This window comes from Carex rostrata, chromosome 9, assembly GCF_964058835.1.
Source record: "Carex rostrata chromosome 9, lpCarRost1.2, whole genome shotgun sequence".
In the NCBI taxonomy this organism is placed as follows: Eukaryota; Viridiplantae; Streptophyta; class Magnoliopsida; order Poales; family Cyperaceae; genus Carex; species Carex rostrata.
In genome coordinates, this window is record NC_135926.1 from 6,283,539 (window position 1) to 6,302,248 (window position 18,710).

An 18,710-nucleotide genomic window follows, 5' to 3' on the forward strand; every position below is an offset into this window, starting at 1 on the left:
CGTTGGATGTGATCTCTATATTGAAATGTGCTTGGAGACCAAATTTTACATTTTTCTGAATTTTTTTACTATTTATTAAGGCACTTTGAAAATCACTAATCCAACAGTGACTTTTGATTTTACTATTTTGTTAAGCCACTGTTGGATCAACGATTTTCAAAGTGACTTAATAAATAGTAAAAAAATTCAAAAAAATGTAAAATTTGGTCTCCAAGCACATTTCAATATAGAGATCACATCCAACGGTTCATATCAACTTTTTGGATTTTGAAAATGAAAAAATAACTTGTGAGCATATGCCCTCATATGCTTATATAAGTAGAGTAGCCAACCTCATATAATTTAATATATATATTATGAAAAAAAATTATGTTATTCACCATTATAACAAAACAGATATCCAATCCATATGCGTATCCAAAAAAAAAAAAAAACGGATACGGATATGGTTTTATCACTATCCAATCCGTGATACGATTCATTTGCACCCCTAGCTTCAACATTTCTGATGGTAGAATAATTTTGAAAAATACTTGAAGATGAGGAATGAGAATTTCAACTAGTACGGATTTTTCTTTCTTTTAGATCAAAATTGGGACCTAACTATAAATAAATCATCCAAGAAATATAGATATCAAAATTCTGGAAAGAATTACATTGATTAAGCACTCAGCGCTTGCGCTTACTCACAAAAGGAACCTTAAAATTTTTGGACTGACCCTTCTCATTTTTCAGTGAAGCATTAAATAAACTTCTGACCTCTCCAGCTGTCAGATCTGATTTACTGGCTAGTTGTGCAAGTTCACTTGCTGCGTAGTCTTTCTTTCCTGATTCCCTCACAAATGGGGTGTTAATGCTATTGCTGATGAATTTGTTTCTGCTTTTCAGAAAAGGCGGTCTACCGACTTTCTGTTTCTTGCTTGTTTTAGAAGCATCATAATATCGAATATCATTTTTCTCATTTATTTTCTGTTTTCTATCAGAAGGCATTTCAATGCGATCCAATTCCTTGATTTCTATATCAGCATTGTCATTATGACTTTCTTTTCCATTATTATTTTCACTGTAGCTATCAGTTGTTTTAAGTTCTTTACCCATAGGTTCACCAAATACAGCCTGGAACTCTCTATAAGTTGATTCTTTTGATTTTTGCCTCATTCTCCACTGCTCAGGTTGTCTAGCAAATCTGCATAAAACCAAAGAACAAAAAGAGCTTTCTTTCAGCACTTGGCATAATGAAAGTAAAATGATTCCTCATAACACCCGGCAAAATCACAACATACATTGTATATCCCTCTAGTAATGCAAAGAATAGTTTGGAGCCTTTGGACATTATTTTAGGTATATCATCAGTAACCAAACCCTACATGAACCATGCCCAATAATGTATATGCATTGGTCTAGGATTACTAGTAATGGCTTATCAGGTGCAGCTATGGGTATGACTATGGATGACCAAATGTGGATCCATAAGACCATAACCAGTAACACAAAAGTAATCAATATTACTATACTATTGCAATACAACATTATCATATAGATCTTCTTTTTATATTACTACATTTTTTATGCTTTGTAATATTAAATTATTGGTGAAATTGCTACTATTTATTTCTGCAGAAATGGGGAACAAAAAATCATGGGGCAATTTCATGATTTTCATCTACCATGTAGTTGTCTCCACTCTCCAGGATGATTTGACGCTTAATTGCAAACTAAAATCAAATGTTTAATATCGAAAAGGTTAGGAGAGAAAGATGTACCCATCAATATCAAGCTTCTTTAGTATATGAAACCCATGCCTCGCTTTGGAAAGGTCTGACCTAATACCCAACAATTCCCCACAGATAGCCTCTTTCAAAGATATGTTACTTGCACTGAAGCATTTTTCTACTGTGAATGAGCTCGAGGCATTCATGGCAAGATCCCCAAAATACCCTTTAAGCCTAAAAACATACACAAACCAAAAAGAACAAGGAAAATTACATAATTATCTGAGAATGCAACAAAATGGTAAAACAACTAGTTTCCACTAAATAAATTGCTTACTTGGAAATCAATTTAAGCTTAAATTTTGCACTGGTGTCAGAACTGAGAAAAGCCTCAATCACACGTGCCCCGCCCGAATCTTTTGCAGTATGAAAAACATGCTCATCTTCCATAGACACTAGACTCTCAATGAAAAGCCGAATGTATTGCTGTTTGGAAAACGAAAGAAAACGTAAAAATCATGGAGCTACTTTCATTGAATTGTAGTCCTTTTAAGAAGCTATTATCTAATATCTCCACTTCCAAAAACAACCAAACTACTCAAAAATGAAAAAAAATGAGAACATAGAATAATAGATAATTGGGCGCACTGTACCTTGGGATACTTGAAAATGATCTGCAGCATAAGACAACCCAAAACATTCATTTTTTCACCGGAAGGCCATTTCCAACGGGACCTCTGAAATATATAACCATCTAGATATAGAATATGTTCAATTATATTGCCATTAGACTCAGCATTCCCACTAACTGCCTCAGCAAGAGCCTGACAACACTGCAATAAAAAAAAGTCTGCTCAGATCCTGTCATGAAAAATAGATAAAGAGAATATTTACAGAGGGATATAAAAATGTCATATTGTTTTTAATTTTTTGTTGGTGTAAATGGATTGATCTATAAGCCTACATTCTCTTCTGTTCTATTCACTCGGTCCACCTTCACACAAAGGCTACTGCGACCAAAACTGGACAGTGCAAAAAGGAGAAGAAAGATCTCATTTTTCATAATAGAGCTATAATATTTATTTGAATAATCTGAATGAAAAGATACCTCACGACGATAGGTTTCAAGTCTTTGGCAAGCAGCCAAGAGAGAAGCCACTACTCCTGATTTTCCAATTTCAATTAATTCCTTCAATTTCTGACCTAATTCCTCACAGATTTGAGCAATCTGCTAACAAATGCAAAATAAAATCATAATCTTTTTCAAATTAAAGGATTGAATTTGTTTCAAAGGATGTTTTATTCTCAGTAAATACCTGATTGCTGTTTCTGGCAGATGAAATTAGTGTTTGTGCCACATAATTACCACAATAATGAGATGAAATATCAAATAAAGAACCCAAGAAGATTTCAGTAAGAAGCTCATCATATAATTTCTCAGGTGCAACTTCAATGATCACCTACAAAATCATAACCCGTCACACTATTATAGGTAGCTCAGCTTAGAAGTTACACCATAGTGCAAATTACAAATTACTCTCACTTACCCAATGAGAGAAGAAGAAGGGGTATCTCAGGATAAAGTGATAAGTTATAACCATATACAATAACTAGAAATAAAGAGATATAAAAGCACCTCTAAAAGATGGCTTGAGGCAGTATCCTCCAGTAAACCCATTATATCATTTTTTCTTTCTGAACCAATGATATTTTCTCCTCCAATGGTTTGTTCAGGCCCACACAGCACAATTTTAATAAAGTAAAGCAGCTCTTCATCATTACCAACTGATAACCTTAGTACAGTCTGAAAGAAAGAAAAAATTATGTTAACTCAGCGAGGATTGAAACAACTAAGCACAAAAGGATAACCATAGTACAGTCTGAAATAATTTTAATAAGTGACAGCTAAATATACGACCTTAATTAAGCAAAACTAAAACGGAAAAAAGAAAGTACAAAAGAGTAAATTAAATGACATGATGATGTAGACATGTACCTGCAGGACAAAACTACTAAACTGGTCAACTCTTAACTTCGCCATCTCACCTTTTGCGCTGTCTGCAATCTCTCTGACAAGAAATCTGAAAATTGTTTCAAACCTGTTTTCAAACTCGTTTCTTATCTCGACTCCAGGGAGCTTGTTAGGTCCAGAATTAAGACGAGTTGCAAGCACATCAGACCTCTTGGTGACATGGAATTCATCCAATCGGTCTGGAGGAACCCCTTTACAAAGACAAAGTAGGCTCCTTAAGACATGAGACCCATACCGGCTTTGCATTACACTGGAAGAATCCTTAGCCAGAACCTGAAAAAGGTAGTTCCTCTATAAGTAACAAATAATTTCTTAGAAATATACAGCTTCCACGACGTATCAGTCACTAAGATTCAAAGCTCATTTGTTTTTGGTTTTTTTTAATAATAACGTTCGAAGTTGTACAGCGAGTGATATGATTTCCTTGGCTATCTTGTTTTAGTGTTCAATCTGCGTATTAAGGATTTTTTTATCATGCACTGAAGGAAATAGAATTTCTTTTCTTCATTTGCTTTAATAATATTGGTTAAACCAGTTTGTGAGCATGATAAACACCACTTTGCCGGTCAAATAATTGCTGGTATTTAGAAATAATGCCTAGCTTTTATTGGAATAGAACATTGCACCTGATGTGTGTAGCAGTGTTATTACTCTCTTAGATCACCCTACTCTAAAAAATGAGGGTCTTCGAATATTTTGCATATAACATTTACAAAGCTTTACGAGCACAATTAATCGCATACCTTGCATATCATGTTTAATGTATCCCCGATATAAGAATTAGAACTTTCATCGTACATATGCTTAGCAAGCGCCTTAATAGCAGTCTCTGCCACGTGGGACCCAAACTTGTCTGTGGCAATAATCGGAAATGACTTGACACAGCCACGCAAAAAGCCACAGAGTTGGTCCAGATCACATCTCTCCAACAAACTTTGGATAGTGCGGCTAATAACTGGATCTGTCGCGAGTTCTAACTCTTTTTCTCTTGCTTCTTCTAATGCATTGCCACATATAGCTGGAATTTCATCTAATTCAATTTTGTTGCTTTCCAATAAATTTGTGATTTCTGAGAAATACTTTGCAGTGTCTGGATCAACCCTTCTTCTGCATACAAAATAGATATCAAAATGGACATTGATAGCAGGCCCTTACGAAACTTTATTATTTAAAGTCAACAATTGACCAAATTGCACACTCTTTTGCAAACAAAGTTTCCTATGAGATTGCAATATCAATTAAAGCAAAGTTCACGACGGTCAGACCTATCTTATAAATTGCTTTATAATAAAACAAATTGTTACTGAACAAACAAAAATTAAAAATAAGTACGTGGGAACAGAAGATGCGGGCTTGAATGAATCAGCATATGTCAAGGCCGGTTTACTATTAGCGAACATTGTTTCCTTCCCGGAATCACGAGGTATTCTCCCTTTATTCCCATCGTTATTCCATGCCTTCTCTTTATGTGATCCCTTTCTGTGCCTTTTCTCCTTCTCTTCAAACATTTCGGCTCGAGCTCTAGGCTAGGTTTGCTTCGGTTTTTCTTTGGAGGGAGGAGCGCGCAGGCGCTGGGAGTCGGGGTAAACAAGGCCGAGGGTTTTAGGTGTCAGCGTTTGAGGCTTAGTTGAGAAGAGACGAATCATGTAGGCGGTATGATCCGGTTCTGATCTTGACCGATCTGGATTTAAGACAGGACCGGATCAATTTTGGATTATGGGTTGGGTATCGATGGAGGCCCAGAGCTGGTCCATCTGATTTTTGTCATTTTTTTTCTCTCTTTCTTTTCAATGAATTGCCTAAGGACCAAGTTGTCAAAAAAAAAAAAAAATCTTTGTTACGTTCGTATTTCCTGCATCAATTTTGTATATAATTTAGCACATTAATTGGTTCTTATTTATCTTTGCATATTTTAATTCGATTGGTCGTGTACTACTTTGAATGATTTGATTAGTTCGACTTATATTGTATACAAACTAAATAAGATTTTTTAGACAAAATTTAGTTAAATTTATTAATTTAAAAACAGTGAAGATGTGTCTCAATAGCCATTGCAATAGTCATGTAAGAACAAAATATGGTAATGACATATTTTTTTAAATACTAAAGCGATAGTTATATACGAATCAAATATAATAATGACACACTTTGGAATTGTATTCCTTAGTATTACATTATCTGAAATCTTTCTATTCTCTAAAATGATCTATAGCACGAACCAAAGATCTCTAAAAACTAGTCTCATATTTTTCCTAAAAAAATGAATATCATGTCTCTGTCACGGGGAGGCCTTTTGCATAAATTATAGTTGACTATTTGATTATATGGTAAATTACAGTTGTCTATTTGATTCAAAAGCCATCAGTGTCCAAACAATGTTCTGTTATTTTCTTTATGAAACGATTAATTATTACATCTGTTTATTATGCGTTAAAATTCTCTTTTCAACGACCGTAGGATGTGATAACCTTTTAATTTAGCTAAATTACATTCTTCTAAATATAAATTAAGTATGAATTTTATATAAATTTAAATTGATACATATTTTTCACTTGCAAACAATTATACAGATAATATTGTATGCTCTAGTTAATAGACAAGCCAGAGGAAAAATATTCTAATAATTGTTAGCAACCCTCTAGCAAACATTTGCCTATATCCCTAGCTGGATTCGATTTTTTTTTTTTTAAAAGAAGGCAAAAAATTATGTAATATTTTATTTTATTTTTATGCAGAATATGCCTGAATAATTTCAAATTACCGATAAAATATCTTTAATGCCACAAAGCGGTCGAAATTTCAAGTAACTTGTGATAATCTCGTATTTAGCAAAACATACTGTTAAAATGTATATATGAAATTATGAACAGATGAACAGTTGCAGGTTAAAAATCCGATTAAAAAAATATTTTGTGATGGATATTTTAAAGTTGATTTTTTTTTAAATCTCAAAATCGTCAGCGTACAAGTGATGTTCCATTTAACCGTTTTTTCCTAAAATAATTGCTAAAATAATAGCCAAATGATCTATAACAGTAACAATAACATTTGAAATTTATTCTGATATACAACCTTTAAATAGAAAAAAATAAAATAAAGTCGTCTTAAATAATAATATAATTAAATTAATTTTGTAAAATCAGCATCCAACAGTTGCGAAATATGTCTTGGACGAATCCAAACATAGCTTCTATCAATAATAATGATATTATGAAATTGATCACCAGTCAGATCCATTTCAATAGATATATCATTGTTTCTTCTTTCACTTTTCAATTTTAAAAAGAACTCAAATTGATCCAAACTTTGCTTTTACCAACAATAAGAATATAAATGGTGTACTTTTTCAACGTACGTTGACAAGTGAATAAAATATTAAAATTTCCTCAATTTTTAAATAGTTTAGCGAGGAACGAGAAGAAATACAAAATCAAAATCTTCACTCAAAATAAGAAAATGGAAAACAGTTCCCTTGTTTTCATGCCAAGCATCCCACTCTACAATAATAACCTTTCAAAGTTTCAAATTTTGATGACCATCTCCTCGGGAGGTGGAGGCAGCGCTGGGGCAAACAAAATTAAGACGAAGCACAATTTTATAATTATTCTATAAATTGAGTATATTTATATAACTTTTGAACAACAGTATTGTATAACAGGAACATTTTGAAAATATATTTCATAATATAAAATATACTTTCATAAATAGTAGGATTCAAATGCCTCATGTTTTTCATACTTCAATCACGTGGCACATATTTATTTTAGTTTAGGTCGATTCAAAATGATCAGTATGATCTTCATAATAAAATGTGATTGGAGATTAAATTTATATTTTTTTGATTTTTTTTACTATATTTTCATATTATTAGATAGATTTAAATGATTATTTTTAAGAATATTATGAACTATTTTAAAACAATGACTTTGTATTTATCTCAAAAATAATAAAAGGTTTCCGAACATATAAAATTTGATCTTTAAATATATTTTAATATATTGAACGGTTTGAATTAACTATTTCAACTTTCAAAATATAGATAACAGCAGGAGCAAAAGTGAATTGTGAAAGATGCATTTCAACCCAGCTTTATAAATAACTTTCAAATCAAAGATAAAATACAAGTTTATTATTTTGAAGTATATTTTTTTAGAGACCAGTGTCTCTCTTTGATACTTGGCTTCGCCATCCCGTCTCCTCGAGATTTCAATAATTTTTTTTTTTTAGTCAAACTGCAATACACTGCTCACAATATCAATTTACACATTTAACAATTCGGCGGTGATCAAAATATATATCATTTTAACTTGGAGATAAGCATCTCAAATCTCTACAAATACATATTTCAACGAGCAAACAGACATATAATTTTTCATTTTTTCGTTTTTATCTGACATACTTTTATTTGTTTATAAGATCGTATAATTTTATTCAAAAGAGTGTATTAATAATTGTCAGCGTTTTCATAATTTAGTATAAATTTAAATTTCTAAAAGATTTACACTTAATAGAAAAAAAATATACATAATAAATGTCAATTATGTTATATGTTCTTCAAGCGTTCACCCTGCAATAATTTAAATATAAAATGTTCACACTTGACAAAAAAATTTATGAGGTTTAACATTAAATTTGTTATGTCAAGTATAAATCACACGCCAAAACTCCATGCCATTATATAGAAATTCATGCCAACAAAAAATAGACGAGAGAGTTAAACAATATAAATACTTGTTTAGAAAATCAAAAGATAGATTTGATTAAATAATTGTTTAAAAAAATCAAAAGAAAAATATTTGAAGGCTTGAAGCCGACAGTTTATCTTTAACTACTACAATTTGTGCATTAATGAATCACATAAAATGAAAATTTGTCTACGAGTGACGACAGCGCTGCAAAATGGGTCCCACTGGTACCTTTAACAGAAAACAAAAGTTCTTCACGCCTTGAAACTTGAAACCAATGAGGTGTGCTGCTGTAAATTTTCGACGAGCGAAACCGACCACTCCGGCCGCTGAATCACGGTTTCGGCTCCTCTCCATTAAGACGGAATACACTGGAGAGTTTCATGGAGATCTGTAACGTTAATTAGAATCAACGGCTGGACCTTTGAGGTATGGACAGATCACAGATGTGATAAGAACTAATCTGAACCGCCAGCTGAAATGGACGATAGAGAAAAATTGATCAATCCGTACATTTGGTGAGGAGGAGGCCACCTCGGCTGAATCAATCAAAAAAATTATAATATCAGTTTCCTCTTAAGTTCACAGATCATTTGCTGGACAAATAGTAAGAGACCGTTGCTACGTGGGTCCCACAATCAAGTGAAACGTGAAAAACTTCCAAGAGCAGACAATTTCAGTCTCGGCTTTAACGATGTAGACGTGTTAAGACTTTGGTTCATCATCAAATCTGGGAGCACCAGCTGTCCTGTTTGATCCTCTGCTGCCTTCTTTACTTCTACGTGTGTTGTTAAATTGCAAGACTTTGGTTAATGATTATTAAGCATTAACCATACACTGTCCGAAAGGCATGTAAAATTTCAATTACTTCTGAGTTCTGATTCCTAAACTTCAGAAGGTCACTAGTTGTTAAAATCCGTCACTTTGTCTTATCACGAGACATACGAAAGAAAAACTACTGTTCAGAACTTCAGATTCATCACCACATGTCACGTGCCTCGGAGGATCCGAATCCATTCTATGATAAAAGTTGGGGTACATTATGTACGTATTTGGACCAGGTGTATTTTTATAGTTCATTTGTTTCTTTTTGAAACGTTTTATCTAATTTTCCGTGGGCGACCACAGTAAGCGCGAATTTTATGAAGTCGTTTCCTCTACATTAACTCAAATTTTGAGTTAAGATCTAGACCGTCTGATTTAAATCTGCACTAATAGTAAAGGGTCCCGTTCGTTATAGACGTGGGCCAGATTGGCTCGAATTATGATCGAACGATTAAAAAATTAACTCAAACGGTACGTTAATGTAGAGGATTCGGATTCGAGTTTTATTGACAGGTTTTTTCAATTGACTTTCCTTCTTCTCTCGTTGCCACACGTCTTTATAAAATCCATCTCAGACGATTCGCCACAGAAGTAACAGAGAGGCAAAAGTGTTGTTCTCTCTTTCATCTCCGTAAGAGCTTTCAATCACAACTGCTGCTACACCTCTTAATCCTCTTTCTCCATGGGATCCGACTTTACTGCTTCGGTTACCGTCGACTCCATTAACCCCAAGGTTTGAGCTCCTCTTTCCATTTCTCTTTGCTAACATGCCCTTTGAATAGTTTGTTTTAACGAAATCCCCACCTAAAGAATTGCCCTTTACATATTTTCTCTTGTGCATGACTTCCTTAAACTGCTTTTGCTTATGCGAACCTGATTTCTCTGTGGCATAGTTTGGGTTTAACACAGAACAGATCGTGTTAATCAATTTTTTTTTCTTTCATATGCGTAGACAATTTGTTTTTGGTACGTGTATATTTATTTATTTTAGTTTCTGTCAATACCCAGGTTTTGAAATGTGAGTATGCTGTGCGTGGAGAGATTGTTACTCATGCTCAGGTAATGTATTAATGTATGATTGTATCAGTTTTTTTTTTTTTTTCGGAATCGGGATTAGCAACAGATTTAATTTTAGATAATTTTCACCTATGAACCTTGCTTAATTTGAGATTCCTTTTCCAGCGCTTGCAACAAGAGCTACAAACAAACCCAAGCTCACTCCCTTTCAAAGAGGTTTGCAGTCTACATTATTCTATTTTTTTTTTTTTTTAATTTTTGAAGTACTTGTCTAATTTTTTTATTTGTGTTTCCAATTTTTAATTTTTGCTGAAACTTTCAAATTGTTATTCAGATAATTTATTGCAATATTGGGAATCCTCAATCACTTGGTCAGCACCCTATAACATTCTTCCGTGAGGTGATTGCTGAATTTACTCTTTTCTTTACATAAGTACTAAGCAAATATTGATTAAAAAAAACAAATGCATATACTGGTATATTTCACAGTGATTAAATTATTTGTAATTGCAATCTTGTGTAATTTACAGGTACTTGCCTTGTGTGACCATCCTGCCCTTTTGGAAAAACCTGAGACTAGCGCTCTATTTAGGTAATTTTGTAACAAGAAAAAACAATTATTCCTTAAGCTATACTCATATGATAAATATTCTGCAGTGTTACGGGTTGTATAGCTATAAGTGGGTTCCCCTTTTAAAATAACTAAGAAAATTGTTTTCATAATCTTTTTTGCGTTTGGTTGTGTAGTTTCGGTGGTGTTTAGTGTTGTCTCTATAGGTGACCTAGCGGGAGGTAAATGATTGTCTTGACTGAAATTTGAACCTTTTGGCTTAATTCACAACCTAATTTACCAAACTGATGTGATAATTAATTTTACACATAAAAACAAGAAGTAAAAACAATTTATATATTTGGCTCTTGATTACTATAACTTGTATTTCTTGCATGCTGGGCAATGAGTATTGATCCATTCCTAAAATCACAACATTTGCAACTGTCAGTATCAGTTGATGTTATGTTGAATTTGTCAAACGTAGGTTCAACCAAAACAACATTGAGTTCTACAGATTATATGCCTCTGATTATAGGACCTTTTACATAGTTCCTAAACCTATATCGTTGAAACTCATGACCTTGCATTGGTCGATCCTTCTTGTTTTTTTCTTTTCTATTTTTGGCAGCTCGGATTCTATTTCAAGAGCTCAACAAATCCTGAGCTCCATCCCTGGCAAGGCTACAGGTGCCTACAGTCATAGCCAGGTAAATAAAAAATAATCTAAATAAAATTATATCCTAATAATTATTTTCTGTGGAATTATTTCTGTGTTTATATTGTCAAGTTCAATTTCAGGGTATTAAGGGATTGCGGGATGCCATTGCTGCAGGGATTGCAGCTCGCGATGGTTTCCCAGCCAATGCTGATGACATTTTTCTCACTGATGGTGCCAGCCCAGGGGTAAATTTAATTTACTCGAATTATTTTGCTAGATAATTCTAAATTGTTTTACTATTTGTTAATATAAGTTTTTCCTCAGGTGCACAACATGATGCAACTGTTGCTGAGGTCAGAGTCTGATGGAATTCTCTGCCCCATCCCTCAGTACCCTCTCTACTCTGCCTCAATTGCTCTTCATGGTGGAACTCTTGTATGTGTCTCTACAATTAAATCTCATTTCATGTACTTGAGTTATTAAATTTTTCACATTTGATTGACAGTTATGCCTCCTCCCACCCCAAAAGAAAAATCTGAAGTCCTAAAGGATCACTACAATTTAAATTCATCTTGTTGGTTTAATTTACAAGAAACAAACATCTAGTTAAATGTGCTTGGGAATAGGGTAAGGGCAATAATTCTGGCAAAATGAAGTTTTTTCTTTTTTTATTGAAGTGTTGTATCGTAAATTGTTGTTTCAGGTTCCATACTACCTTGATGAAGCCACTGGATGGGGACTGGAGACCTCTGAGTTGAAAAAGCAATTGGACGATGCCAGATCAAAGGGTATTGCTGTCAGAGCTCTTGTTGTGATTAACCCTGGCAATCCCACTGGCCAGGTGAAAAGTTGTTCTCTTTGTGCCTCGATTTTTTAAATTTATATTCCAACTGTTTTGACCCTTTGAATACTGGTGTAGGTTCTTGCGGAGGGAAACCAGCAGCAAATTGTAGAGTTTTGCAAGAATGAAGGCCTTGTTCTTCTCGCTGACGAGGTAATGTTGACACTATTTGTTTGAAGCTCGGTTTGTAATTTAACTTATTCTATCCAATGGTGAGCAAAATCTAAAATCTAAATTTTTTTCTTTTATTTCTCCAGGTTTACCAAGAGAATATCTACGTAGATGACAAAAAATTCAACTCCTTCAAAAAGGTTGCCCGGTCCATGGGTTACGGTGAGGAGGACCTTACCTTGGTCTCATACCAATCTATCTCCAAAGGTATGTGTACTCCAAAGAAATAAAATAATTGTGCTAAAGGAATAAGAAGTTCTTTCCTCATAACATAAATACCTTAACTTTTGACCTTCTTAAATGCACCAGGATATTATGGTGAATGTGGCAAGAGAGGCGGTTACATGGAGGTTACTGGCTTCAGCAGCGGTGTAAGAGAGCAAATTTACAAAGTTGCATCAGTTAATCTCTGCTCGAATATCTCTGGCCAGATCCTTGCCAGCCTTGTCATGAACCCACCAAAGGTATCATAACTCGTTAACCAATCTATCTGATAGCAAAAAGGAAAAAGACATTTTTTTCTTTTCAAGAAAAACAATAACGGTAAATAATTTTTGCAGCCAGGAGATGCATCCTACGAGTCATATGCGACAGAGAGAGACGGCATTCTTAAGTCTCTAGCTTCTCGTGCAAAGGTAAGATCGATTTAAGGAGCTTCCTTTTCTCTGTTCTTTTTGTTCGCCCAAAGAAAATAAAGGAAATAAAAGATGGCCATTTATGCCTTTTTATTACAGCCCATTAACAGATAAAACTTGGTAAAACAAACTGCTTTTGAGTGGCTAATACAGTACTTGGTCATCCGGATAAGAAAAAATTTAGCCGAAATAATTACTGTGCTGGTATTGCTATTTTGTAGCTGTACTAGTCTGTTTGCCAAATTGCATATGATCAACAAATTATTGCACAGAAATTTGAAAACTTGAAAAGCATGATCCAAATGTAGAAGATCAGAATTTGATATAAATAACAACAAAATTTAACATTTAGGCACTGGAGGCTGCATTGAACAGCTTGGAGGGAGTGACATGCAACAAGGCCGAGGGTGCAATGTACCTCTTCCCGCGAATTCGCCTCCCAGAAAAGGCGATTGAAGCTGCTAAAGCAGCTAAAAAGGCACCTGATACTTTCTACGCGCTTCGCCTCCTTGAGTCTACTGGAGTTGTCGTTGTGCCTGGATCTGGCTTTGGTCAGGTTTGTAATTTCATTTACTAACCTCTACTTTTATGCAAATGCATGTGGCAGATACCAAAGGGAAATCTAAAATAGAAAATGTTTTTTTGTACTTTGTACCAATAATCATCCATGCACAATTGCTTGAGAACTTCAACATTACCTCTGTTCCTTTGTCATTAGTTGCTCTATTGTCTATGCATGAAATTTCTTCACAATAGCTAAACTTGTCTAGCTCTCTTTTTACTTTTCCATGGTAATTGAACTAATATTTCCTTTCTCTTTTTTGTGAATAAAGGTACCTGGAACCTATCATTTTAGGTGTACTATCCTTCCACAAGAGGATAAAATCCCAGCCATCATCTCTAGTCTCAAGACTTTCCACGAGTCTTTCATGAACCAATATCGGGATTGAGTGCCTTCTCCAATTAGAAAATCCTGTCGATCAGAGAAATTAATCTGTATAAGAATAAGTATGCCATCCACCTTTTTTTCACCTATTCCGGCTTGCTTTTTGGATGGTTTGAAACATATTTTGCTCTTCTCTGTTTCCATATAGAGAAAACAAATCTTGTGCGTGTGTAAACTTTTGCCAAAAATGGAATTTGCTCCTGAGAGTTCTGAGATACTTTTATTGCTGTTGAATAAATTTTGGACAAATATTAACCCATTACAATTATACAAATTCTTTAAATAGCATGTACAATTGTTTGAATTTTTTTGAACAAAAATGATGTAGAGGACACCAGTCACACCACATCATTGGTATTTGGTAGGCTGAGAACTCTCAGGCCCAGCAATATATGCATTTATGAGATGCAAATTCTTTGGATTGCAACATGAAATCGAGAGAACCCCAGATCTGTCTAGTTGTTACTGCCTTGTCAAAATAGCTTTGATCGGCCGCACGGCCTCTGGCGATCTGGCCTCTGATACTAGGAAATAAATCTGCTGTTATTCCAAAGGGATCACAGGACTTTATTATTCCGATCTCAGCCATTGATCTTTATCGAGATTCGGGCACAATTTTTCTCTTGAGATTCGTGAATGAAAAACTTTGAACGGTTGTGATAGAAATAAGGGGTCCTATGATCCCTTTGGAATAACAGCAGATTTATATCCCTGATACTGTGATACACCGAAATTTTTTTAGTTAACACTCAAATAATTTGAAATTAAACAAATACCACCCAAAACTCTAAATTTCAAATTTTACCATCCACGCTATGCGCATACTCGGGAAGTGCATCAAATTAATTATTTTATTATTGTTTTTTGGATTTTTTATTTTTGGGTGCGCACTCTCAGGAAGTGCACCAAATATATATATATATATATATATATATATATATGAGGAGGGTTCAAATGCCTCCATTTTTTGTGCCTCCATCATGCCTCCATTTTTAAAAACTTAAATAACTCAAAGTTTAAAACTTAAACGTCAAAATAAAACCGTTAGATGTAATCTATGTTATTTTCTCTATGTGCCCATAAAAAATTATCACATTTTGATTTTGCTTTTATATGAATTAATAAGTTGAAAAATCAACGTCTAGAAATTATCCATATTTGTATACATTTTTACAAGCTCAAGATGACAATCAAAACAAAGTTGAAATGCCATAATCTTTTACATGTGCATAGATAAAATGATATAGTTCATATCCAATGGTTTTATTTTGAATTTTAAGATTTAAATTTTGAGTTATTAAAGTTTTTAAAAATGGAGGCATGATGGAGGCACAAAAAATGGAGGCATTTGAACCCTCCTCTATATATATATAGGCTGTGGCTAATTTGCTGCCGGCAGTGCTGCCGCGTTTTATTTATTTTGTGATGTCCAAACAACAAATCCAAACCGTTAGATGTTTAATCTATACTATAATCTACTTGGAGACCAAATTTTACATTTTTTGGAATTTTTTTTACTATTTATTAAGCTGGTTTGAAAACCGCTGATTTCAATGCTGCAGAAATTTACTGAAAACAGCGGTTTTCAAACTAGCTTAATAAATAGTAAAAAAATTCCAAAAAATGTAAAATTTGGTCTCCAAGTAGATTATAATATAGATTAAACATCTAACGGTTTGGATTTGTTGTTTGGACATCACAAAATAAAAAAAAGGCGGCAGCACCTCCGGCTAAAATGCTGCCGGCAGCAAATTAGCCGGACCCTATATATATATATATTTTTTTTTTTTTTTCTAGTTCTGATATGTTATGAATTGTTTGAAATTTTTGGACTAATTTTTTTTTTCTATTCTGCATATAATTTGTAGTATAAAATGCGGATTGAATTGTGTGTATAATTTGTAGCAATTTGCACACTAACTTAGTAGAAAACATTGCTCATATTGTGTGTATAATTTGTAGTAATTTTTAGTTCAAATTTAGTCCAAAATTTTATTTGTTAAACAAGTGTGTTTTATTTTCTATAATTTCACCGTCAAACTTTATGTGTACATATAATTATAAATATTACATAACAAAATAAAATAGAACAGAAAAAAAAATTAGTCCAAACATTTCAAACAATTCTGAACAGAATATAACTAAGGAATAAAAAATTAGTGCACTTACTGAGAGTGCGCACCAAAAAATAAAAAAACCAAAATAAAATAATTAATTTGGTGCACTTCTCTAGTATGTGCATAAAAAGAAATGGTACGCATGCTGAGAAAGCATTGGTGGTAAAAAATAAAATTTGAAGAGATGGTTGGTGTTTGTTTAATTTTGATTAATTGAGTGCTAACTAAAAAAATTTCGGTGTGATACAGTACTAGTTCTATCGAGAAATGAAAAGTATAAAGATGAAAGAAATAAAATAGGAAGTCGACCAGAAAAGAATGCATAGTTGATGTGCTAGAATAATGAGTTTATATGTACATCGGTACTTTTGATGTTTCTTTTGAATATACTTATCTTAGTCCTGTCAATTGCGTAGAATTTCTCGTTAGTCTGTTCAACATTCAAAGTAGCAGAATAAAATCATCGACTTAAATTAATACCCTCCAAAGTAGCAGAACAATCCGAGAGAATAAAAAAGAGAAATGTTCTGGTATCCGAGCCCGTTTCCGAAATGGTTTAACTGGATTTAACCATCCGCTAATAATGGTAATTTATTAATTTGACATTAATTAACGCATCGCTGTTTTAATTTGATTGTTTTAAACGTTAGCTTTGCATGTTTTTGTACTGTGTTTTAATTTCGTGGACAGTTTGTTAGGAGCAGTTATAATTACCAATCCCCGAGCTAGTCCCCCAGCTTGTTAACGGTCCTCTAATTATTTGCTAACTACTTAAGTACTTTAACTAGTTAAACTAGTTATAAGTACTTTAAAGTACTTTAGTGTACTTTAAAGTACAAGTTATAATGATTAACTCGGGGACTAGCTCGGGGATTGGTTCTAATTTTAATGATAAGCACAAATTTTAATGATGAAAATTAACTGCTTTTGATATTTAATAACTAAAAAAAGAGTCTCCATTTTGTTTCTGTTTTGCTTCGTTTCTTCTCTCTCTATTTTCTTTCTCTTCGTGCTTTCCATCGTTGATCGATTTTTCAAACCTTACATCATAGTAAGTTTGAGTATTTTTTACTGAATACTTTTATTCCTCACTTTTATTTGTTAATTGATGTTTAAATTATGAAGTGAATAGATTTATATGGTTTGTATGTTAGCTTTGAATGCTTCTAATTTGTTATAGTTAATGGTTTAAAAAGGGGGAGTATTAGTTAGCTTTTAATGATATTTACATTAGCTTTCAATGCTTTTAATTTGTTATAGTGAATGGTCTAAATACGGGGATTATGAGTTAGCTTTCAATGTTATGTAGTTTAGCTTTCAATGTTTTTAAATTGTTATAGTTAATTGTTTACATAGGGTGGATAATGAGTTAGATTTACATTGTTTATGTGATAATTTTTTTTTAATATGTGCTCGAAGCATTCAAAGTAGTAGTTTCATTGTTATTTAATAGAGGTTTGCTTGGTTACAAATTGTCATTGTTATGAAAAGTTATAATTTTGACAACTTAAAATAATTGATGAGTTTGGTAAGAATGATTGTTTCAAAGTAGTAGTTTTATTGTTATTTAATAAATGTTTGCATGCTTGGAAATTGTCATTGTTGGAAAAAGTTGTAATTTTGACAACTTAAAATAATTGATGAGTCTGGTAAGAATGATTGTTTCAAAATACTAGTTTCATTGTTATTTAATAAAGGTTTGCATGCTTAGGAATTCAGAGCTGTAATCATTCTATAATGTATGGAAAAAATTTGTGCTGCGGGACGCGCTCGGGGATTGGTACAAATTTAGAGCTGTTAATTTGTGCTCGGGGACGCGTTCAAGGATTGGTTGAAATTTAGAGCTGTCAACATTCTAGAATGTTTAAGAAAAATTTGCACTCGGGACGAATTCGGGGATTCGTCTTTTTTTTTGAAAAAAAAATTAAAATTTAACTCATTTACAATGAAAGTTAAACACTATAACATAGTTAATTAAACGCTTTCGTTTATATGTTTAAATTATACGATTGTTTCACTGCAATTGGCGCTACTTTTGTTAACTTTTTGAAAAGAGTATTTTTCACTTCATGCAGCGAAATGCTATACAATAAAGAAAGATTAGTACTGTTATTGTGCTGTATGAAGTAAAACCTGCTCGGTTTGTCACCGACATTCTAGAAGGCTGGAGGACGCATGCGGGTATTTTATTTGGGGTACAATTATCAGCTTCCAATAAAAAAAGGGTAATTATATCTTGTCCATCTATTTTTTTTTCTCATTTCTTCATTTAACTAACTAGTTTCTATTTTAATTATAACTATCAATTCTAACTACTTTTATTTCTTTTCTCTTTCTCCCTCCGCCTCCCACCTCCGCCTCTGTTTTTCCATCGATAAGCTCCCTCCCACCTTGAAATGGTAAATACGTTATGTTGGAGATCATCCGTCACTCCATCCCAATCAAGCATGCCTCCACCGAGTATGAATATTTCAACGTGTATGAATGAATACTTGATATACTCTATTCCAATCAAGCA

The 18,710-nt window shown here is 33.2% G+C and overlaps 2 protein-coding genes across 4 annotated transcripts; one reads left to right on the plus strand and one right to left on the minus strand.

Annotated features, from left to right (window-relative positions):
* Positions 1-628: 628 nt before the first annotated feature.
* Positions 629-5,385, minus strand: PUM23 (pumilio 23). 3 transcript variants are annotated; one of them, XM_078308219.1, is made up of 10 exons: positions 5,077-5,385; positions 4,488-4,848; positions 3,709-4,017; positions 3,349-3,516; positions 3,029-3,172; positions 2,821-2,943; positions 2,366-2,545; positions 2,050-2,198; positions 1,764-1,946; positions 629-1,186 (listed from the first exon to the last, which is right to left on the minus strand). In XM_078308219.1, exons 1-10 carry the CDS (start codon positions 5,250-5,252, stop codon positions 670-672), a joined length of 2,310 nt encoding a protein of 769 aa, XP_078164345.1. In that variant the 5' UTR covers positions 5,253-5,385; the 3' UTR covers positions 629-669. The 3 variants fall into 3 exon arrangements, with proteins under 3 accessions (XP_078164345.1, XP_078164343.1, XP_078164344.1); XM_078308217.1 differs by having other exon boundaries at positions 4,488-4,851; positions 5,077-5,384; XM_078308218.1 differs by having other exon boundaries at positions 2,821-2,940; positions 4,488-4,851; positions 5,077-5,383.
* Positions 5,386-9,779: 4,394 nt separating this feature from the next.
* ALAAT2 (alanine aminotransferase 2) lies at positions 9,780-14,292 on the plus strand. Its single transcript, XM_078308580.1, has 15 exons — positions 9,780-9,987; positions 10,263-10,313; positions 10,437-10,487; positions 10,606-10,671; positions 10,802-10,863; positions 11,453-11,531; positions 11,623-11,727; positions 11,807-11,917; positions 12,186-12,323; positions 12,402-12,476; positions 12,581-12,701; positions 12,804-12,958; positions 13,055-13,129; positions 13,482-13,685; positions 13,963-14,292. The coding sequence occupies exons 1-15, from the start codon at positions 9,937-9,939 to the stop codon at positions 14,077-14,079; spliced, it is 1,461 nt and encodes a 486-aa protein (XP_078164706.1). The 5' UTR covers positions 9,780-9,936; the 3' UTR covers positions 14,080-14,292.
* The last annotated feature ends 4,418 nt before the right edge of the window (positions 14,293-18,710 follow it).